The sequence below is a fragment of the Neopelma chrysocephalum genome, unplaced genomic scaffold, assembly GCF_003984885.1.
Source record: "Neopelma chrysocephalum unplaced genomic scaffold, ASM398488v2 Primary Assembly neopelma1_96814, whole genome shotgun sequence".
Lineage (NCBI taxonomy): Eukaryota > Metazoa > Chordata > Aves > Passeriformes > Pipridae > Neopelma > Neopelma chrysocephalum.
The window spans coordinates 1,374,438-1,399,190 of record NW_020925458.1 but is presented as its reverse complement, the minus strand read 5'-3'; the positions used below and the strand labels follow the sequence as shown (position 1 = coordinate 1,399,190).

Genomic DNA, 24,753 nt, shown 5'->3' with positions numbered 1-24,753 from the left:
CCATTTCCCTCAGTCTTATGATACAGGATACAGCTTATACATAGGCCCCAGTGAAAAAAAACCCAACCAAACCCAAAACCAAATGAAACATGTTAGGGCAATATTCTCCAGTTGCAGCTCTAAATACATGAAAAGGAACTTCTGATAAAAATCTCATTTCATTGGGCTTTTATGTAGTCAGTTCTACAGACACTATGTGGTTGATAAAATCAGTGATTTTAAGTGGTTTTCTCTGGACTTTTTAGAGAAGTCTATCCCTATTTAGTCTAACCGTTTAACACGTTAATAGTGTGGTGACTGTGTGGGGGTTTAGTTGCTGGCTAGGGTTGAACCATGACACTGAGTAAGAGGTTTCAAATGATAATGAGAAAAAAAGCCTGTTTCCAGTGGATTATTATGCTTTAATGAGCAGAGACGACCATCTCCTCAGGTTTGTCAATTTAACAATAAGTCTGACATTTTTGTCTGAGGATAGTTCCAAGCTGAGAGGTCAGTAGAAGACGTATAACAAAGCAGTTGCTGTATAACATTTCCCAAAAGCTCTGGAAAGAATTTTGACATGAGAGGTTGACCTGCAGCTGTTCACATGGAAGGCAGATAGTGTCCAAGGAACATCTCCAGGGCATGCGTCTTCTGTTGCTGCTTGGAGTGGGTGAACTTCAGCCAGTGAGAAGTACTGGTGTCCTGGCTGACCCATGGTAGCTATGTGCAATAGTGAGGAAACTTCTGCTTTTCCCGCTGCTCTTTCCCTTTGCACATGTGTCTAAATGCCTAATGAATTTAGTCTCCTGAAGTGACACCAAACCTTGTTCCAGCCCAATTTCTATTGAAATCAGTGGTGTACCCAGAATTTCATATTTCAGCTCTGGTAAGGGATTTCTTTGCACATTGATGTAACTCATCTGCATTTTCAGGAATATTTTGCAGAGCTTCCTGCTGCTTTGAGGGAAGCTTGGTAGGGTAAAATGCTATTTCAGAAGGCATTCCTTTGTGTTCAGCAGAGGTTGCTTTGACAGGCTCTTAGTAATATTTATTTTTTTAATGAAATTGAGCCTTTAATGAGTTCTATTGGAGATTAATATGAAGAAGAAAATACATTTAAACAATTGTGAGTGGGTGCAGTACTTGTTAAGTACATTCTTTTCCATTTTCACTACCTTGCAGTGTCTGCTCCTTTTTTTCCCTAAAAATAAACAAACAAAAAGAAAATACAGACTGGGGAATGAGATGCTGGAAAGCTGTGCTGTGGAAAGGGACCTGAGGGTCCTGGTCAATGGCAAGTTGAATATGAGTCAGCAGTGCCCTGGCAGCCAGGAGGGCCAACCGTGTCCTGGGGGCATCAGGCAAAGCATTGCCAGCCGGTTGAGGGAGGGGATTGTCCCTCTCTGCTCTGCACTGGGGTGGCCTCACCTTGAATATTGTGTGCAGTTTGAGGCACCACAATAGAAAAAAGATATAAAGCTCTTAGAGAGCGTCCAAAGGAGGACAACAATGATGATGAAGGGCCTTGAGGGGAAGCCATATGAGGAGCAGCTGAGGTCACTTGGTGTGTTCAGCCTGGAGGAGACTGAGGGGGGACCTCACTGCAGTCTACAACTTCCTCATGAGGGGAAGAAGAGGGGCAGGCACTGATCTCTTCTCTGTGGTGACCCAAGGGAGTAGCCTGAAGTTGTGTCAGGGGAAGTTTAGGTTGGCTATTAGAAAAAGGTTCTTCTGCCAGTGGGTGGTTGGGCACTGGAACAGGCTCCCTAGAAAAGTGGTCACAGCACCAAGCCTGACAGATTTTAAGAAATATTGGGATGATATTCTCAGGCACCTGGTGTGACTCTTGAGGATGGTCCTGTGCAGGGCTAAGAGTTGAACTTAACGATCCTTATGGGTCCCTTCCAACTTGGCATATTCTGTGATTCTGTGAAAATAAAAAAGAGAGAAGGTATTGGAAATGCTTGACCATTACTATCTGTTCTATATCTCATCCACAGGTAGATAAGCTCCATCAGACTAAAATCTCTTTCCTAGTAAAGAAGCCATATTTGGGTCTCCAACAGAGCAGTGGGATAATGCTCTTTCCCCGCAGTCTCATGGAACTGGTATTGTTTCATCTGCAGAAGAATCCAGACTCTTACACTTTTACAATTTTTTTTAGGGTGATTCCTACCTTTCCTTTAGTAAAAATCCTTTACGGAATTGAGATTTGAAGAATTAATTACTAAAATATTAAGCAGTAGTTTAAAACCAATAGATTAAAAATCTGCAGTAGATTAAAATTTGCGATGTGGCTAAAAAAACACTGACAAGTATTAAGAGCTTGCACATTGGAAATGGCAAAATGGGAAATGGCAAGCTTTAAAATCACTTTTCCCCCAAAATGTTCTTTGCTTTTCCTGTTGGTCAAAGATAACACTAAAAATGTAAATAATTAAATTTGAATCTGTGGTCCATAAGTGATTTAGCTCTGCTGAATAGTACTAAGAAGGTTTTGGGAACACCATCTCCATCCAATTTCTGATTCAGTTCTCCAGTTGTTCATGAGGGTAACAGCTGTTAATGCTGATAGAGAATGCTGGTTGACCTTTATACAATAGACATGCCAAGCCTTAAGTAAGTTTTCTAAATTATCCTGTTATAAAAAATAGGTTAGCAAGTAGAGCTAGCATAAAAAGTGAAAGTGCTGAGAAATCAAAATCTTTATTCATAAGTGCCTTACAATCTATGTTAGAGTAGGGTCCCCTACTCTATATAGTCCTTGCTGGCAACCAGTTTGATTTTAGGTGTAGTGAAAAGACCAGCCTGGTCCTCTCCAGTCCTTTGCAAAATCTTTGTGTCTGTCCCCTCTGAGATGTGACTTTCTGTCTACCCACTGCCATCCTTCTTCTCCATCCTGGCACTGTACCTTGCAGTCTCTCCAGCCCTCCCTCCTGCCACTAGCCCAGCAGCTTCCAAAAGCCACCCAGCAGCTTCTCTGTTCTCCAGGACTTATGGAGAATGGTGCTACCCCTTCTAACAGCTAGTGCATGCAACCAGGAGCAAACTGCCCGAGTCAAGCTGTCTCAGCTTCTTTGCATTTTCAGGAGCTGTGGGTTAGAAGAATTTCAAACCACTTTAGGAGCTCTGAGGAAGAAGAAATGGTACCATGTCATTTCCAAAAAGGTGTTCTATTCAAACCCTTCATGAATGGGTTAATTCATGAAGGGTTTTGAATTCCTCTTCAGAGGGGGGAATTTTTAGGCTAGATTATGTTTTATTAACATTATAATGTATTCAGGTTTTGTTGATTTTGAACACCAAGAGTGATGATTTCATATGAGCCGTACAGGTTATTCTGTGTGGGTGGTATTTACTACTGATTAGATTGAAGATGGAGATACAGCAATTAAAAGGTTTTTGCTTTTCAGTATCTTCAAATGTAGGGTTTTGATGAAAAATATTTCCCTGTATTTCACATGAATGTCTCTTTTCTTTCTTTTACTTCTTTTCTTTAATGTTACTTGAGTGAGGAGTCTAAGTGGAGTGTTTTTAACTATTGTTGGAAAATTTAGCCTTACTTTGCAGTGAAGCAGTACAGTTTGTCTCAGTCTGTCTGTTTCTGAGACCTGAGTGAGATTTGGCCACTGGAAAGCCTTAGGGGTTACCAAGAGTTTTGCCATGAATGTTTTGAAAACATCCTAAATAAGTGTTTTGAGCACAAAGTTTGAAGAAAAAAAAAATCTCCGTATACAGTTTAGTAATTTTCACTTAGTTAAAAAGAAAATAGTTTTACTAAAAGGCACTTGAGAAAACCCAAAATAAATTTATAATTCAGGCTTTATTCAAATACCAGTATAGTATGACAGGCAGTTGTCATCATTGCTGACTTTGGCAGCTAAATATAGCTTTTTATTGTATAACATACACTTTAACATCCTTGTTCTGTCCTGAGACATTTTCAATGGTTTTTTAAAGAGTTCAGTTCAGTTGTAGCATATTTGACCTAGATTGAACTTACATTTGTTGTATACCACTGTTTGAACATTTGTTAATAAACCTGCAGTTGGCTTTCAAGTTCCAGCTAACCAAACTGTAATTGGTCTGTCAATCAGTATTCACAAATAAATGTTCTTCTTAAAAAAACTACTGATCCAGCACTGATGTCAATTAATTAGTGAAATGTATCTTCTAACACAATCCAGACTGTTTCTTGTGAATGTTTTGATGCTTTTGGCACTAAGAGAGGACTGCTTGGTTATTTATTTGCACAAGCATGTAACTAGAAAATTAGTTGGCTTTCAAGTAGGAGGAAATGTTTAAAAAATCTTTTGTAATTTAAGAGAAATGCTGTTCATTTTGGAACCACAAGATGGAAGATTTCTTTTTGTATCCTCTGTCCCCTTGCTGTCCAGCCCATAGGCAGTGGAATAGTCAATGCTGCTGCCCGAACCCTTCTTTGTCCAGAGAGGTGCAAGGCTGGTGGGTTTTGCCCATTTAAAGTATACTCAGATTCCTGTTAGCTTTGCTGCACCACCTGAAGTGCTTTCTATATTGACTTCTTGCTGTGTCAGTATCTTTCCCATCTTGAATATACTTGCTCAGCTACTTCCCTTCATTGGTATGAAATACGGTTACACATCTTATTTCCATGTGAAAAACCCTTTATTTTTGAATGCATCATGTGTGTTCGTAAGAGAAGCGGGAAACTTCTGCCATGGGTATTTATCTTTGAAAGATAAGATTTTTTTGGCCTAGTTGTCTTTTGTAAACTTTTCAAAAGCCTTGGATTGTTTTGGAACAGGAAAAACAAGCTGTTAAAGAAATAATAAAGTTGAAGACTGGCAAAGCATCTGATATTCCAGCTGCAAAAATTTTTTGAATTATTGAAAGAAAAAACTTATCATCGGTATTTTCAGTCATTCATACCTAACACTTGGTTCTGAAGGGTGCAGTCTGAAGTTCAGGTGACTTCATTCAAATTAGTGAATTGCTGCTCCTAATGTAGTATAAGATTTAGGGTTTGATTCTTAGACTCTATTCTCATCCATTTTCCTGGTGAATAGTCTTAATTGTTTACAGTATTTCTGCTTATTATCTATTTACATAGTAATATATGCACATATCCTAAATTTATGTGCTCATGATTAATTCAGCACAAATTCAAAATACAAGATGTAAACCTGCTTTATTCCTATGAACAAGTGAGTCAGATAGTGTGGCTGTCTAACTTGTGACCAGAAAATAGTGGCCACTTATTACTGCTGTGTGCTTGTGATAATACTCTCATCACCAAAGCAAAAAATCACATGAGCAGTCTTTTTGTATTGCAGTAGGACATGATGCCATATTTCCCCCCTTATATTGGAAAAACCCCAACCTACCTCGCATGAAATTACATATCTGTGTTGTAATCGTGTCTGTTAGCTGTTGTGGAAAACTACTGGTTTTTTCCCCTGATCTCCAGTTTTCCTGCTTTCTCACCAGCAATTCCTGTTTAAGGTGCTCTGAGTCGTTGCTAATACTCTCTCTGCCAAAATCTGTGGCTGTTGCTGTACAAAAAATGTACAACTGCAAATTACAGATGTCTTAATTTCTGCACAGTGTCCGTGGTCATACCTCTCAATTACCTTTCATATGCCTTACATATGTGTCTTTTTATCTGAAATGGACTTGGTCTATGAATATTAATAAGCACTTTTAACACACTGCTGAGTCTTATTAAAAATTTTACAATTTGATTCTTTGCCTTAAGCTGTAACTGTTACGTGGAGGGTGAATTCCTGGCAAGGATGAGTAGTAGCATGATAACTCAGTAAAGACACAGGTTAGTACTTGTCATTTCCCCAGACAGGTAGTACCTGTCAGGAGCACCTTTGGGGAAGTGGTCCTTTAAGAGATAGAATGAAGTCAAATAAGGTGGAGTCAGGGATAAGTGTAACTCTTGCTTTTCACCTCTCAGTGACTGTGGTTTTGTTTCCAGTCCATCTTCTGTCATCCTCATTGTGCTCTAGTTATTTCCCCATCATTGCTACCTTTTATTTTTAGACTTTTCAAAGCATGGTTGAAATCCCTTCTCAATCTCCAATTTCTTTATAGTGTGATTAAGAGCTACTGTGACAACACTCATGATAAGCAACAATGTTCTCGTGTTAAAAATACACACTTTATATACAGCTACTGAAAGACACAGAGAGCAGGTATATCTGCACTGTGAAACATCTACAATGTGAATGACTGAAGTCTTCTTGCACAAGAAGGTAATAGGTTTTGTTCATGCAGATTTCTTTTAGTACTTTGACTTCTGGTAAGACCAATACTGATTGAAATTGCTTGTGTGTTAGAGCTGAAAGTGTGTGAACAGATACCTGTGGGAGGAAGAGGGCAAAGAAAGTGTACGTGCCCCATGTTTACTTAACCACAGTATAATTCTGCCAGCTGAACAAAGGGAATATGCTGCTAATTGCCCTGCTACAAGCCAAGTGGAACACCAAGGACCAAATCTGTGTGAATGGCATTCAGGTTACTTGAGAAGTTTTACAAAGCTGTTCTTCCTGAAGGAGAGACCTGGGAAGCATTGTGCCTCAGAGTTCACAGGTTTCACTAGGCAGATACAGTTTTGATTTACTTTCTTTTCTTTACTTCTTTTACTTCACTATTGTCTGCCTTTTTCAAGACCAACACTGTAGTGTAAGTCTTGGAGTGTTGTCCTGTTGCTGGCCACTGAGAGGAGCACAGCTGTGTTAGTCTGATAGTACTTGTTTTTAAAACCTTCAGAAATGGTTTCACTTTGTCTGATCTTGAGATCTTAATATAGTGGAGGTGAATTGAAAAGTTTACTGGCACTTTTTGAAAATCTCACTTTATGTTTACCGAAGTAGAGGTGGGGACTGAGTGCGGTGCAGGTGTAAGACAAGTTTATACAGAAGTGCTGCTGAGAGTGGCTGTAGGTAGGGACCTGGACTGAGCCAATTCCCTGCTGTTGTAGACATTGTGTGTCTCCAGTGGTCACATTTAGTTGAGTTCTTGCACTGCAGAGGGTAGCTGAAATCCCCTGATCTTGGTATTCTTACATTGCCAGCTGATAAACCTGAGCTCAACATGGTTGGTGTTGAGGGTGGAGGACAAGCAGGGTCTTCTCAATACCCTTGCCAGTCCCTCTTGCTTGACTGTGACAAGAAAATGCACTAGTACATTTACAGATAGCTCTGTGGTTGAAAGATGTTGATGAATGTCAAGTCACTAATACTATTTGATGCATTCAGTGCCTTCTAACACTGCTTTTATGTGTAATGAGTAACTCAGCAGAATCACCAAGAAAAAATAGACTGTATCTATTTTTAGGAGAATGATATGTTTATTAGTCATGTTTTATTGTGGTAAAAATATGTTTAGTGCGATCTTTAACTTTTTTCCTCACAGTTAATTTTTATAAAAATAAATTTGTCTTTTTTAGGGAGGTGTTGATTTATAAATAGAATTGGGAGTGTTGAAGAATACAAGAAAAATGTATTCCTATTCTTGACTAATAAAAATGCTTTTTCAAGTGCTCCAGCAATTAGCCTACTTTTCTACAGTCATACAGTGAACATTAGAACATGGATTCTGTGCAAATAACAACAAAAAAAATCATTGTTAATCTTTCATTATGCATTTCTTTGTATATTCAGTTTTAGGGATTCTGATCCAAGAAAGATTGTCAATTCCTCAGTCTCTGAGGACACTGGAAAAACTCTGCAGTATGTTAAACCAGAAAAAAACATTTCACATTGATTGGACTGAAAGGAAAAAGTTCTGCAAAACAGAACAAATAGCAGGCATGAGCAGTTTCTTTCCATGTAATTGCTCTTGTGAATTCCTTCGCTGTATACTAACATATAAGTTCATTAAGGCTCAAACAGAAAGATTTGATTAGTTCTTTACCCACAGACCTCTAAAATGAGTCTTTTAAATTAGATACTGGAATCTTTTGCAAGGGGTTTGAACCTTGAACATAATTATAATAATCTCATTTTTTCCTTTGTGATTATGCAGCATGTTATAGATTAACTAAGCTATTTAAAAATGTATGCAGAAAGAAATAATTTTTAAAGAGTTGCAAACAAGAAACCAGGGGTTATTATGGTCCTAACAAACATGCTCCCAATAAAACGTCCTTTATTGTTTCTTTAAAACAGAAAACCTGGGTGTGGCTGTTGAGATTTATAGGATTTAGTTGATTAGGTTAATAAAATGTATAGGTTTATTCTGATCATAGCTCTGATCCAGTTCCATAAATATTTAAGAATTTACACACCTCTACTGATGTGAGATAGCCTATCCCAAGGATTTACGTCGCTGCACGTGGTCAGGTTGTTGGTTGGTCATTCATTTGGTTAATCACGTTGTACTTTTTCAGACTAATATCACAAAGATCATGGAATCATTAGAGTTGTAAGAGACTTCTGGAGATCATCCAGTTCAACCCCCCCGCCAAGGCAGGGTCGCCTAGAGGAGGATACACAGGAACACGTCCAGGTGGGTTTTGACTGTCTCCAGAGGAGAGATGGCGTGACCTCCCTGGGCAGCCAGTTCCAGTGCTCTGCCACCCTCAATATAAAGAAGTTGTTCTTCATGTGGAAGTGGAACTTCTTGTGTTTTAGTTTATGGCCATTCTCATCCTGTCACTGGGCTCCACTGAAGAGTCTGGCAGCATCCCCTTGGCACCTGCCTTTGAGACATGTATTGATGAGATCTCCCCTCAGTCTTCTCTTCTCTGGACTAAACAGGGCCACAGGCTCCTGTGCTAGAACTCTTTTTCCCCTCTGAAATAGGTGAACCCTGTCAGGTGGCAGTAGATCACCCCATGGTCAAAAAACCCAGAATTTTTCTGCTTACACCAAACTTGGAGTCACCCATTGACCTGATGGATGTGCCTATTCCTGTCAATGTTATTCCTTGTTATCAGAAAAGAGTAGAAGACATGGAGGAGATAAAAATGTAGTGATGAAAACTTCAGACTTTATAGATGCCTGTTGATGAATTGTTAATTTAAGAACAGTCAAAGTCAAAGATGTGGGTAGCTGTACTTTTGCCCTGTATATATATGCATTAGGTGGGGAAACATGCTTATCTGTGATTAAATAAAATATGATTTTGTTTCTTGTGCGTTCTTAGTAGTACCCAGCAATAACACCTAAAGAGAACAATGACATCATTACTATAGCAGGTATTTGTTATGTGAGGCTATGATTGTGTTGCATTTCTGCTTGTCATCTGCTGTGAGATTTAAGAAAAATGACCCAAAAACATGTTTTCAAAGATCATTTGATTATAACTTTTAGGCAAAAATTAAAGATGAAACTGACTAGACTTATTTTGGACTAGAAATCAAATGGACCATTGAGTAGATAACTGGTTAGACTTAGGAGCAAAAATTCACCTTCTAATGTGTGTGGGTAGGGTAAGGTTTAAGATATATTTATTTGACATTGCAGAAAATGCTGCCAATATCCACTTTTCAACACCTGACTTAACAAGAATTGTAAATGGGTTTGCAACCTTGTCTTAGCTGACATATTTGGAATGTCTCCTACAGATATTAGGTCCATTGAAACTGTCTCAGGATATATGCCCTTGGCCTTTACACCTAGGAAACTAAGTAGCAGTTGCCTTGCATGTTAGACAGAAAGAACAGGTCAGTCTTAGTTGTTAAGTTTCTTTTCTGATCCTGAGGACAGTCAGAAAGAGCTACCAAGAGGGAGGATACGTAGCTGGTGTAGGCGTCTAGTGCTTTCATGCATTTATATGGAAGTAAAGGCAGATCTAAAGAGAGGATCTTTGAGCAGTTGATGAAAGTTTTATGTAAAATATACTTGCTGGTTTACATTTCCCTGTGAACATTCATATTCTTATGAGATAGTTGTTACTCTGGGCATGCCTCACATCCTAGCTTTTACCGCTCTTAGTAAATTGTATGAGAGAGATTGTCAGCTTAAAGCCTGTGGCTGTATCCATGGTGCAGAGCTCAAGTCCTCCTGGAACAAGTGAGAGGACAGGCTGTGGTTGGAGTGCTCCTCTTAGCCTTGAGGGGTGAGCAATCTTGTATCCCACTGCTGCGTTGGCCCACTGCTCTGATTCTGCAAAGAGGAGCTACTGTCCCTCTGCCCATCTGTGTCAGGCCATCTTGGCTAAATAACTCCTTAACTCCTTCTGTACAGCCAAGTCATACTAGCCCGAAAAGAGCAGTGGAAGGAATTGTAGTGCTTTAGTCAATATAATTTCTGGAAAGGGTGTGCATGAGGAAACAGGATCACCTCTGGAGTGCCAGCAACTCGACTCAGTTAGCAATTTTGGCTGAGCCTTCAAGATTCCTCATTGCATGGGTTTCTCAGGCAGAAACATCCTTTAGAAAGGACATCTGCTGATTAAAAGAGCAACAACCTTTGTGTAATGAAAGCAGAAATTGGCTTTCAATTATTTAGAGTGAGTAGAGTGAAAGTTGCTGTTGCCTGAAACAGATAAGACATCCCTCGTTTTAGAAACAGTGACTTTCTTTCCTGAAAATGCAAGCCTTGTGAAATCCTACAGCTACATTGTTTTAATAGAAAACTGTGTTTAATATCTGTTCAATATTTAATTTTCCTTTTTCTCACATATTTTAAACCAAAATTGCAATGGGAAAACATTCCTCTTTTCAGAGTGGACTCTGATGATGGTTTTGGATGTGAATTTGAATTCTGGAGTGATGCCTGAAGTCCGAACATTCACTGGGAAGTGCTTGTTCTCCCTACACCACTGAGCTGGTTCCCTTCATCGTTGTCTTTCCCAGAGCAGTTTTCTGACATTTCCTTTGGGTATTTTCCATATATAATATACTGGATCTGTCTGGAGTCAGTTAACTTCCTTCATAGCAGCATATATGTGCTACACTGTGCTTTGCATTTCTGACTAGACAGCGTTGATAACAAAGCAGTGATAATACACCAGTGTTTTGGCTCTCAGTAAGCAATGCTTGCACAGTGTCAAGGCTCTCTCTTCATCACCCCACAAAAAAAAGCCACTAGAAGGGGGATGAGCAAGAGATTGGGAGGGGACACAGCACAAACAGCTGACCCCAAGAACCAGAAGGATAGTCCATACTGTATTATGTGCTCAGCAATGAAAGCTGAGGGAAAGGAGGAAGGTGTAGGGCCATTTGTGGTGATGGCATTTATCTTTCTGAGTGACTGCTACACATACTGAGAACCTGCTGCCCGGGAAGTGGCTAGACACCTGCCTGCTGATGTAGTGAGTACATTTTATATTTTGCTTTGCCTCTGCACAAGGGTTTTGCTTTTTTTTATAAAACTGTCCTTCTCTTGACCCAGGAGCTTTTCCGTCTTATCTTCTTCCCCTGTGCTATCTGTGCTATTGTGGGGGCAGCTGGATGGCCGTCTGTGAGCCAGCTAAGGTGAACTGACAAGATCTGGGCAATGAAAACTCTCCCAAACCCAGACTGCCAATACATACTCTTTCTTCACTCAACCTGCCCATGGACACTTGATTCTTGAATGTTGCATGAGGAAGAGAAGATAGTCATTAAGAAGGAAAAATAATATAACCATTATTCTGGTTATTGTCTTTTCTTCAATTGTAAGCACTTTAAGTCTTCTCTGTTGGCCTGTTTAGTCTTCTGGAGCCTTTTGGAAGTGGAATGAGCTTTGCATTTTTAGCATGCAGTATGCTTAATAAGTGCTTCAAAGCGTGAACTTTCACAAACTGTAGAATAGAGTGTGGATTTCAGTGATATTGAAGTACAATGACAGCTGATTGTAACAGGTGCTGATTTATATCCCGTTCACATTAACTTCAGGGAAATGCAATCCCTGAGTTGCAGGGAATCATATCCCTGCACTTTATTGAAAAATCACACCAGAATACTAAAAAAGTACACATTAAATTGTATGAAGAATACATGAACACTTGCATATGACAGAAGTTTGGTAAATTACCTAAGCAGCTCATAAGACTGGGTTCTTTTTGTGAAAAATTGCTAATGTACTTGGGATTTAACTTCACTGAAACTCAATAGGATGATATCCTCAAAAATTACGTGGTCTGTTTTGAACATTTTAGTCTTACCTATTTGCACATTCTCTCTGTCAAAATAATGTAAAGATGGGTGCCACTTGATTTTTTTTAAGGGTATGGAGGAGAGATACACAGTTGGGATGACCAGCTTCTTAAAAAGATTTCAGTATCCATCAGGACATTTGTGTGGGTTTCCACACTTTTACAAAGGTACTTCAGCTCAGCAGAGCATGTAAACATTTGCCTTTTTTATGCCTTTGTCCGTGAACACTTCTTTCCACTGTTCACCGAGCCCTTGCAGACACCATTGCTTTGGGATGCCAGTGTGGTTTCCTGTGTCTTTACCTCAGACCTTAGTCAGTAGCCAACTTTGGCTGCCAAACCCTGCCAACACAGCAGCCTCCTCTTCGCAAAGTAATAGCTGTGGTTAAGACGTCATTCTCCATAAACCAATTTTGGCAAGTATGACAGCTAAGGGCAGGAGCTGGACTTGTCTTTGGGGCCTAAGCCATTCAATTAGCCTTAATCCTCCCTCTTATTAGCTTGGCTTTGTGGAAGGTAGATGGATTCACTTTAACAAGATGAAATGAGCTTTCTTTTTGGTCTTTTCTTTTTGGTCACAACCACAAAAGACTTGGGAAATTCTGACTAATTAGTGTGCCTTGGGCTGATGAAAGGAATAAAGAATAAAAAATAAAATTGAAAGAAAAATGTCTAAGGCTTTGAGAAGAGTGGAAGCATGTATTGCCAATAAAGATTTTAAATACTTGTGGCTGTTTGTGTAATTTTCCCAGGGTTTGCCTCTCATTGACATGAAAAGCTAAGTTGGAAAGACAAGCAGAAGGTTTTATTTGCACCATGATGTAATAATGTTTCAGCTTTTAAGGAATTTAAGTAGGTAACAACATGAGGGATACTGATAGTGGCCTCCTCCAAAAGTCAGTTTAAACAGTAAGAACTACTGTCATTTTATTATAGTAATGTACCTTGCTGGCCATGCATTTCAAAGAAATTTCCAGAGAAGCTGTGGTATATGTGCAGGTGAACTTTTAAGGAGTAATTTCTCAGTCTAGAAAGTGTTGATCTAAACAGCTCTGAGGTATTCTTATATCCTGAATTGAGAAAATGCATATTCCACATAAGTAAACCTTTCTTGTAGGAAAAATGTTCTTTTAACCACAGGAGTTTCTTTTATGAGTTGCACTTGGCTTTTGGCCTCTGTATATTTTTAACTATTAGTTTAATTGATCTTTATGCTTCCTTAAGGACATGACATTCTAACTTTATGACAGAACAGTTACAACTACTGAATCCAGGGTATGTTTGAGGTGATTGCTGTGAAGGTGGAACCACAAGGCGTTAGTGTGAGAACATTTTTAATTATGAAAATAACGTGTCAAACCTATTTTCTTGACAAAGTACTTTTGTTTAAGTAAAAAAAATCTTTCCATTTTATGTGGAAAGAAATTTGCATAATGATTTGATATACTACTACTGTAGCAATTCAGACTTGGCTAGTGTCTCATAGACGTGCTTGAAATGTATATATTAGTTAACAAGATTGTCATTTGAAAAGGCAATTGTATTTTTACTGAGAAGTTTTTGAGATGATAAAGGATATTGATATTTAATGAAGCATGAAACTTTTAAATGAACCATGAAAGCAATAGTTAAACTAATTAACTGAGTATAAAGCCTCTTAGAATACATATGTTATGTGGGCTGTATGCTTGTTATTTCTGCCTGGTTAAACTGACAACTAGGATAACATTCTCATCTTTTAGGAGAAACAACGTTGAATAGTATCTTGTTTTTAATGCTAGGAAAAAGAAAAACACGTTTGTACTGCTCAGAAAGTCAGGGACAATGCTGTTTCAAAAATTACCTTGTAGTGTCCTTGAACAATTGCCTTTATGTGGGAAATGTAAATGTACTGAATGTGATTGCAAGTTATTTAGACTCCTGCTTCCATACTGCAAGAGCCAGTTTCTGCAGCTCTTTGCATGTTAACATTTGTCACCTGTTCTAAATTGGTATCACTATTCAAAAAGTTTGCATTTATTTATTTTTTTTCTCTCCTGCTTGTACATTTTGGTCTCTTAAAGGAGGAAAGATGCTTTTCTGAAAAACAGTGGTCAAATACCTTGAGTTATCTGTAAAGATTTAGAAAGAGAGCCTCACATGGGATTACAGTTTAACATAAAACAAAGGCTTTATTGCATGCTCTTTTTGCTGAACCAGTATCTGTTGCTGGATCATGGCATGCAGCACGGTCTGGCAGTGATGTGCTATGGGGCAAAGACTGAGACCTGGCCCGTGAAACCTCCTTGCTCCTTCCTCCTCTGCTCAGGACTCCTGCACAGTAGATGGCAGGTTTTACTAAGGGGATGTTGTCATACAGCGTTGGAGTTAAGGCCACCTTAACCTGCTGAGAGTCAGTCCCCTTACTCTTGGTGCTCTGTTGCATCCCTGTGTCTAAGTGGGTAAAGGAGACAGAAGATCTTCCCCTTGCCTGACACCTGAAGGAAGAAAGGGATCTGCTTTGTTTTTCCCATTACTCACTGCCCATGCAATCAGGCTGGCAGGAGAAGCACAGGGAAGGTGTGCACAGGGAAGGCTGTCCCTGTGTTAGATAGCAGTCCAGTAAACATATCAAGAAATCAGAAATTGCTGTATGAAGAGGGGATACATTTCTGTGCTGACTTACTTTGAGATGTGGAACGATAATGTCTTGGAAGTAATGGATCTGCGTGTGCCCATAGTTACAGATGGCGAAGTTCCTGCAGGGTATTTTCAAAAACACTAAGAACGTTCAGATAACAGAAATTATCTGAGCCTTTTTTAAGTAAAATTGAGGAACAAAAATTTCAGGAATTAGTGGAAAATATGCCAAGAATGTATTTCGAACATGAAGAAAAGCACAAATGTGCAGTGAAGGTTGAACAGTGCTAGAAGTTGTGGGACATGAAGTGTTACGGAGTCCAGAGAATTGTTTTTTCTAAAGTGTTTTATTATTGCTTCTCCATAGTTGGCTGCATTGCAATCAGATCATATCAGCAAAGAAGTATTCCAACAAAACTGCTGGAATCGATCCACTTATTTTGCAGATGACTGCAACACTGTTTAATGGGCAAAATGTTTCCCTATTGATTTCATTTGAGTCCTATAGTTCATAATATATGAGGAAGTTTTAACAATATTATTTTTTGGTTTGCTTCTCAAGCAATGCCACTTGTGACATTGCAGTCTGTGCTCTCACACACATGCAGATACATTCTCTGCTTTAATTTAGGTCCGTTTCAGGCAGTAATTGCCCACTGGCACTGGAACTGGAATGTATTATCTGTAATTCCAGTACAATTCTCTTCTGTTCTTTCAAATATCTGTGTATTTCCATTTTGATAGTAATAATAATAATTTTCTCTCAGTTTGTACAGTAATGGTAATTTAAGAAGATGGCCAATACTGAAACTTAAAACATGAAACTTGTTGGGTTTTTTTACCTGATATTATTCACCATTAGATTCATATAGCAGTAGATTAATATATTACACTGCTAGTGGAGTTTCTCTTGATTAATACCGGTTATTTGAGTATGAGGCTTGCACAGTGTATTAATATTTCAGAAATACAAACTAAATGGTCAAGCTAAGTTTTGTAAATAGAAACTGGTATGAGTAACTAATACTATAGAGAAGCGGTAGCATAAACCAAAGGTGTAAAGCTGTATGTTTCCTGCAATAGAAGAGCACATACCATATCATCCTAACAAGGACAAAAGCAGAAGTCATCTAATGTCACTGATAACAAATAGGGAGTTACCCATTGCAGCTAAAACATTTATATTTTAGTTCAGTTAAACAATAACTTGTCTGTGCACTAGTTAACTGATAACTTCTTACTCTTATGCAAAATAAGAAAACATAGTAGCTTTCAAAATAGTGTTTTATTAAGTGAGAGGTCATCCTGATATAAATCTGATTAAAAATTAGTATGAGGTATTATGGATGTCTGTAGATCTAATTGAAAATTTTTGTTTTACTGTGTGTGTGTTTTCTCCTGTAAGTTTCCTGAACCTGACTGTTTCATAATATATTCTTAGTTTAGTCATTACAAGACCACTGTTTTCATTTGTTTAAATTTAGTGGTTAAAGTGTGCCATTGAAGTAGGTGATCTCATTGCTGTCTGCTCTAAACCAGCAAAGTTAATCACCTGTGAGGTATTGTTTTCACTGGTCAGTTCTGGATAATTTTTTACCTTGGTTCCAGTTGAAGGCAGACATTGTTTTTCATTGTGCTTTGTCAGTTTCTTTTGTCTTATGGTAGAGTTGCTGAAAGTACATGCTTGATTACTTCATACAATGAATGGCACATAGCATTGGAAATTATTGCAAGCTAATTTATCAAGTACACTCTGATAGTGAAGAAACTGCCTTTCCAAGATTCAAAGCATGGAGAACCTTCAAGTGCATGCATAGTATTTTCTCATAATAACATGTTCTCATATAATGTTCTGTTTAGTGTATTTTCTTGAGATTATTTTTACTGATTGTAAAAATTAAGTCCCTGCAAATAGTTTAGAACATGGGAATTGCCAATACTAGTTCGATTAGTGGTCTGTCTAACTTGGTGTTCAGAGTGGATGCTGCCAGAGGATTTAGAGGATTTGTTACTAGCAAGGCATTGCTAATTGTAAGTGTTAAGAAAACCATAAGCTACTGTCGTAACCATTAGGATCTTAATTTCAGAATTTTCTCTCGAACTACAAATCCTTGATTTTTTATTTTGTTTTATTTTTGAAAGAAAATAAATGCTAAGAATCACTGTTTCATTAACATGTACTGTCTGTGTGGTGTAGTGGAGTTGAGAAACTACAATATTTTGTAAGACTTGCAATAAAAATGATAATTTAACAACTTTTTGAGTCATAGTTTAATAATTTACTTGTACCCTGAAAAATTCCAGATTGCATGCCATAAAAGACTGCTCCTACCTAGTGTAATTGTGATTGAATTTTTGTGTAGTTCACCTAGAAATCTCAAGGTCTCCCGAAAGGATTTGGGCTCAGGGTGTGGTACCAATTTGAAGAAGCCCAGATTTCCAAACAGGCAAAGATTTTGTCTGATCATGTGCTCACAGAGGCAAATGACAATATTCCCCCTATTCTGTCTTTGGTTTTTAATTTGTTCTACTTAGAAGCTCCAGTTTAACATACTTAAACAGGGTTTCAAGAGGTCTGATATCCACTGCACTATGGCTAGTGTCTCTGTCTACATAGACGTAGTGCAAGTCTGCCTCTTAGATGACTGTAGAAACAATAGAAAGGTGGCCATTTAGTGTAAGGACAAAGAGACAAGTGTTAGCTCTCTGGCAGTCATTAGTAATAAACTAAAATTGCTGCAGGGGAAGCTGAAAAGTTTGGCAGGCTCAAGGCGAGAGGGATTGGGATATTACTGTCAGGAAACAAGTTTTCTGTGCAATCATTTGAGTTTGTTCAGTCAGCAGCTACTGCGAAACCCCTCCAACTAGGGTGACAATAACCCTGCAGATACAGTGACACACAGAAAAGACCTGTGTGGTAGCTGGTGATTGCAACATCCAGAAGATTAACTGTGTTGTGAGAAAAGATCAAATTTGGTTTGAAAAGGCCTTGCTGACTTACAGCTGATCTGTGTGAAGAGTACAGTCTTGCTTACTGCTTGTTCTCTGTCCTCTTTGTATATTATTTATTGTCATACCATATGCTTTTTTAATGTGCCCTCTTCTCCACATTTTGGTGAATAGAGTCCACACAAACAAGACTGGAAAACGATAACAAGGGAAACATTAAAACCAAGCATTTCCAAAGCTCGTAATGTGTACATTTTCTGGGTACATCAACACAGAAAATTCTCTAGGGAAATTAACTTTTGCTCCTTTATTGCAATTCTTTTATTCCTAGCTGTTACTCTAACAATAACAAAGGACAGGTTTTAAGATATTTTCAATAACTTACTTTCATACTGATTAGTTCAGTAACTGCAAAATTTATTAATCTAAGAGATGTTTGAATTTCATCTGGTGTTATGTATTTGGTATGTATGTAGTGTGTTTCACGGGACCCCTGGTCCATCTATGAGAAGGTCACTCTAAACAAACCTACGTCCTGAGGACCTCACTGCCATTGTCCAAGCTTGCTTGGCCCCGGCAGATGAACCTTAGGATTAAAGGGTGGGCTCAGTACAGCGCATGCTGTGTCTCACCTAAAAAATCCATTGCGCAGGCTGGAAAGGTAAAAGACCTTTCCCAAAATCTTCGTTCGCGAAGACTGGCCATTATATATTATCGTGTGTTTCAGAACACCAAATAATTAAAACTGATTTTTGTTGACTATGATTTATAAATGGGAAGCATCAATTGCAATTTCAAAGCTTTGGTGAAGCAGTTTCATTTTTTAACCAGAGCTGTTGTTCAGAATTAACAAGTTACTACTCTTGACATGGAGAAGTAGACAAAGGAATTGGTTGATTTTCAATTAATATCTGATAAAAGAAAATATGTTTAAATGGAACTAATTTCATAATGGACTCTTCCTCCAAAAAGTATGAGAATTATATAAATTAAGAGAATCTCATCTAAAATTCTGTGTCTCTAAATTAAAGTAGTTGTATTTTTGTGAATTCTTCAAATGTCTTCAGAAGATTGCAGTGAAATATTTTTGCACTTCAAAGTTGAGTGAAGCTTAGCTATTAACCAACTACAGAGAATAAACAGGGAAAATAGGCAAGCTAATGAATGAGGAAGTGAGTGGATTAAAATATTTCCGTTAAATATTTTTCCTGTTTATACTTATTGGCTATTGCTGTTATTTATTGATAAAGAGCAGCTTTGATTTACATGTAATATATTTATTTGGAATAAAGGACTTGCTAATCAGCTATAACTCTTCCTGTGAGCCACCTCAGGACTGATTTCATCTCTTCAGTTATTGTTGCCTTTATTGGACTGCCTCTTGATTTATATCTTAGTATAAAAGAAAAAAATTACTTGTCTTGCTCATTTAAAATATTAGTTTCACATATTTTTCTTAGAATCTACAGCATCATTTAAATCCCAAGAGTTTCCCATTTATCAGCTGATGTGGATTCAGGGCATTAAGAAATTCATGGTTGTCCTTTCACTGTCCTGAAATTTTCAGCCTTTGGGTCAATGATACAGGAGACCTGTTGTGAGGGCCCCTCTGGCACTGTGGGTATATGATTCCAAATGCTGATGTAGGATATAGTCATTCTGACAGTTCAGATTTATCCAGTGCTTTTGAACACACTTTCTGACAGCTTGCCTTTTAGCAGCAGGCTAATGTCAGGTCAGATGTCCATGTTGCACCCATTTGACTTTATGCAAGATCAGATGTGGTCTGTACTTTTGTAGCTGGCATTAAGTCAGCGTAAGCTTCCCATCTTGTGCTCATATTTAGCTCAGCACATGTGGGATTGTATGCTGCTGCCTGATTCAGATCAAACTAATACTGTTTAGTGACCTGCAGGGCACAGACGAGGTATTAATGATGGTCTTCTGACACATTTACGCTTTTATGAAACAGTAGATAAAACGTTATGGCTGTGTTTTGCAAAGCATCAGTCTTTTACTTTGCAGTCTTTGGTGGGAGCTGATGATTTATTTATTCATTCATGATAATCTCCCCCATGCACTTTTAAGTGGAAGAATTGGTATTTTTCCTGATAACAGCAAATGTTTGTCAGCGGAAAAAAGAAAGAAAACCTTTTCCTTCCATTTCAGTCTTAGAGAAATGCCCAGGCAAATGTTTATAAGGACTAGAGTCTTGCATTGCTTTTGTCTATCATTCCAGTAATACAATCTCTCCAAAGTACTCCATTTCTCATTTTTTCCTTTCAGTGACTAGTGACCAGACCATCTTTGGCCATCATCCTTACCCTAACATAACAAATTCTCTTACCTGCTCTCTTCATCCCTGAGGTGCCTTAATAAACTTCTTTCTGCAGTTCACAACCCATTTGAGCAACCTGGAGAAAAACTTGCATGAGTTGTACAATCGTGTCAAAAGTAGATTTAATTTAGAAGAATGGTTTGCTTTGAAGTACTTTTCACTATTAGTCCTGATTTTGCTATTCTGCTTTGTGCAGTATTCTGAACACAGGGAAGCAGCTAGAAATGTGACTTGCCTAATTATTAATTTCCAGCTGTGATGAGAATTTGGTAGATATCCAACAACTTCCATATTATGACCTACATTTTAACTTTCTCATCTCAATGCATTTTAAGGAAGAGAATCTTGTAAACGACCATCTGTGACCTACATCACAACATAAAGTACACAGAGCATTTTGTAGGTATGTCCCTGTATCAGTTTGAGTCATGGCAGCAGTGATTAAGAACAGATTGTGGCCTTCAAAAAAAATCCAGTATACGTAATCCGTGGCCTTCAAAGAAAGTCCAGCATGTGTCTCTCTTTGACTCAGCTCAGATTCCTTTCCCTAGATCTCTGAGGGAAGCTGGGTTCCAGCTGTAACCCTCTCCTGCCAGTAAAACTACGCAACCAGCACTGTAATTTGTGTGCATATTGATGGTCCTCTTGCTTTTTGGATGGCTGGTGTAGGAATAATGGAAGGACTGCCTAAAGCTGTGGGGTTTTCAGGGCATGGTGGTTTTCCGTCAGCATCCTTGGGTTTTCTGTTCCTGCCTTCTTCAGAGAGCTGTGCTTAAGACCAGGCCTGGCCCCCCAGGTGAGGGCTGCTCTACTACCCGGTGATGCCTGGTCTTTAGTTTATGTACTTTGGCACATTTTTTACACGTGCAAAATTTATTAATTCCCTTGTAAAATATTGCTTTTAGTATTTGGAGAAAATGGCAAAATTCTTGTTTGGTTTCCAGGTTGTCCTCGTCTGAGGATTCTCATCACTTTCCCGACTTTCCAAAGTGATGTGAGTTCTGTGGCCTCATCATGGTTTCATGAGAGATGAATCCTAAAACCTGCTGTGTTTATTTTTAGGAGGTCTTGGTTGCGGACATGAGTGCAAGTCCATTGGAAAAGACAGCTACAACAATGCAATAGTTGCCAGCATTCCCATGACAGTTCAACAGCTGGGACCTCTTCCACCTTCTGCTCATCAGGTTTCAACAGCATGCAGCCAGATCAGCCCTAGCTTACAGAGGTCTATGGATGCTTCCAGCCTGAGTGCTTCTCTGTCAGATACAAGGTCCTGAGTTGCTTCTTTGTATTCAGTACTTTAAAAAGAGGGGGTTTTAATTATTCTGTAATTAAAATGCAAACTTTCTGATTATTAAAATCAGAAAATCATGCTCTTTTATGCCATGGGAAATTGAATTCCATGCAATTTAATTCACAGTGATATTGTAGCTATTCAGCTATAATCATACTGTTTGGATCATTCAAATAATGGGTTAAATTTGGCCATGCGAAGTCTATGGTTGATAGGACTTTTTTGTTAGATAAAGACCTTTTTATAGTCATGTAACTAGATTTTTGTGCTATATTGGTGTCTGTCAAGTAGCACTAAAATCCGACAAAAAATTAGGTAAATGCTCTGTTTATGTTCCTCTCTCCTCATCAAATACCTTTGCTTTCAAATGATTTGTTTGTAGAATTATGTTAATCACGTCAATTGGCCCTGAAAACTTGTTAATTTTTCTAGTTCTGGTGAGTAGTTTAGTGAAAACTATGGCCTCTCCCTGTAAATGTTGCCTTTTTATGTCACAACCCCCCAGATGAACATTTATTCATTAATTTTAAATGCTTAAATTTTGAGATAACGACTATGAGTATTGTCAACAAACAAGAATGAAAGGAAAACAGTTATTTGACAACCTTCATACAAATACATTAGGCACGTCCTGTGGATTTCGGAAGCTGCATTCACCATTGCCTACTGAGTTGAAATGTAGCTTTGTATTTACAAAAGGCCACAAGAGTCTTTATTCTCAAAACAGTTTACATTTTACTGTATTGCTTTATTACAAACTAAGGAACATTCTTGAAATAATTAAAATTGGTATTATGTAATTGGAAGTAAACCTTGTTTTACTCTAAGGTAATTTTTAACATTTCTGTCACTTCAGTTATGAAGCGTGAGTCCCCTGGGAAAATTTACAGAATTAATTATGCTTCTTAGGTAAACATGTCAGTAAAAACCATTCAGTGCTAAGATGATGACAAATGACAAATCCAAAGACATGCCTTTGAGATGGAACAAAACTGATGCTAGAAAAATATAATTAAGTAATTGTTACTTGCTTAATAAGTTTTAGGTGTGCCTGTATGGTTCCAAACACTGAATGTGTGGTTGGATGTACTATGTGAGTACTGAGTTATACATTTTTGGTTTTATTGCAAAGAAACATTTACTAAGAGCAAAGTAAAGTTGAAACTCTGGCAGAATCAAGGCTCTAGTGTCCCTAGAGTATCTTTTAGTGATTTATCAGTGAAGGTGTTATAAAGTAAGTTTGTCACACAAAAAAAGTAAATTTCAGCAGTTTTGACCTCAAATTGACTATTTTGTAGGGCAAAACAAATTTAAAGTCAGATTTTAATTCACAGATTGTTGAAACAATTTGGGGCTTTTTGTTTGTTTTTAGTGGGTTGTTTTCGTTCCTTTTTTGTTTGTGGGGTTTTTTTGTGTGTGTGGTTTTTTTTGTTTGGTTGATTTTGGTGTTTTTGGTTTTTTGTTTGTTTTTGGTTTTGTGTTTTGTTTTGTTTTGGGGGGGGTTTGACTTTTTGTTTTGTTTTTTGGTTAAATTCTTTCAACTGTACACTGCTTTTAGCTAAACTAAGTTGACTCCATGATCCTCACAGGGCAGAGTGCCTTTTCTGGATTTTATGTTTCACATATCATGAACTGTGTTCCAGCAACTCAGTCCAAACCAGATTATTTGCTGAATTGACCAAAACCAAAGTGAATAGTATTGATTTTTGTGGATGGAAAAAAGAAAAAAGTTGGCAAAATTGGAGTTCTGCTACAGATAGCATCAGGTCCTGGTGTATAGACCAGGAGGGATAAAGCCTTCCTCGTGTCTTTGAATTTCTGCAAAACTTTTTCAGAGTGTTCAGTTGTGCTGCTTGAAACCAGATGTAATACTGCCATTTGCTTTGATGCAAGTCAGAAAAGGACCTAGGAAAGAGCAAAGGGTTCTTGGCTAGTAAAATAAGCCATGAAAAGAGAGGAAAACATAGTTTTCGCTCTTCGATGTTTATGTTTAAGATTCTGGGTTATATTTTGACACTGTGACCTCTGTACACACAGGGAGAATAGAAAGTAATTGCAAGTAATGTCTTATAAATGTTAATGAAAGATCTGGTCCAAACTCAAGCTGGTTTAAATGACAATAAGCAGATAGGCCAGTTAATACTGTCTGAGAATCTGGCACTCTGATAGAGCTGGCCCTTCATTTTCATATTGGGTACATTTATTTCCTCACAGAAAACTACTTAGTCACAGTGTGAGCTGACTTTTAAATAAATCTTTGGGGTTTTTTTGGAGTTGGAATCTTTATTACTTTTGAATTTAGATGCTGAAGTGGGAACCAAGCTTCTTCAGATTATCTTACTTACTGTATACTTGAAATTCTGGACCAACTTTTTATTTTTGTCCTGTTCTGAGACTTTTAAACACATTTTTTCTTCAAATTCACTGACGGCTAAGTCCGTTTGTGTTAGGCATTGGTAGCTTTTTGAATGACACTGGTCCTACTATGCATCTAATTAAAATTCTTGTCAGTACAAAAGTAGACTTGTAGTAGATTATTGATGCATGATTTCTTTTCCTCTACTCATAGAAAATAAACATTTAAATAAAAAAACTGACAAAACACCCCCAGTCTCCCCTGATATTCTCTAGGTATAAACATATATAGCCTAGCGTGAGGAAATCAAATCTTACTTTCTTGCTCTGTTGAAAACTGTGGATCTGTATTCGGGGTCACAGTATACTAACATGATTTAACTGCCCTATCAACTGCCCATTGATAACAGACCCAACAGCCTAAATCAACTTTTTCACAAATAATTATCCTTTGTACACAAGGGTGACCTGATAGAGCAATCTCATTTTTCTCATTTCTCTCAATGCAAATTGTACTCAGCATGTTAATTGTGCTTTTTGTCAGTGGTCTGTTTTGAAAGTGCCATTTAAACTGTGATGGAGTAACATAAGCTCCATAACAATATGCTGCACTGTTATTCAGTCTAAGCAGGATGTTTCTTATTCTGATACAACAAATTAACCATCCATTACAAAGCAGGTATCTTGCACAAAGGAGCATTTCCCCATTACTCCCACTGGTCACAACAGCAAGGCTTGGTGTTCTTTAAAGCTTCATTTTCTCTGTTTGTGAGCTATCTCAGTGTACAGACATAGCACCTGCAAACTGCTTCCTCTGTCCTTCAGCATGTGCCAAGCGTCCCCTCTTATGTCCTTGATCCATCACTGAAATTCTGTGCTTCTTCAAAACTGTATTGTAAAAATAATAGAATCAAGAATTAACCCTCAAAAGATAAGATGTAGAGGCTTCTGTGTCTGTGAGATTGCTACGTTTATCTAGGTACATACCTGATTCTTCCTATTGTCACAGCCCCTTAAAAATTTCCTGCCAGCCACTACTGGCTGGTAGGAAATCCAAGTCTGCCAGGGTATGAACTGGAAACATAAAGACATACATCCACTGGATCTCTACCCAGCATTTGCAGCCATAAATCAGGGACTC

General features: G+C 38.1%; 1 protein-coding gene across 5 annotated transcripts in view; it reads left to right on the top strand.

Moving 5' to 3' along the window:
• GLIS3 (GLIS family zinc finger 3) overlaps positions 1–24,753 on the top strand; it is a 157,953-nt gene that overhangs the window by 16,436 nt on the left and 116,764 nt on the right. For all 5 annotated transcript variants that reach the window (XM_027709601.1, XM_027709598.1, XM_027709597.1 and 2 more), the window contains exon 2: positions 21,026–21,233. In XM_027709601.1, the coding sequence (XP_027565402.1) occupies positions 21,103–21,233 (131 nt within the window). In that variant the 5' untranslated portion in view covers positions 21,026–21,102. The remainder of the gene's footprint in view (positions 1–21,025; positions 21,234–24,753) is intronic.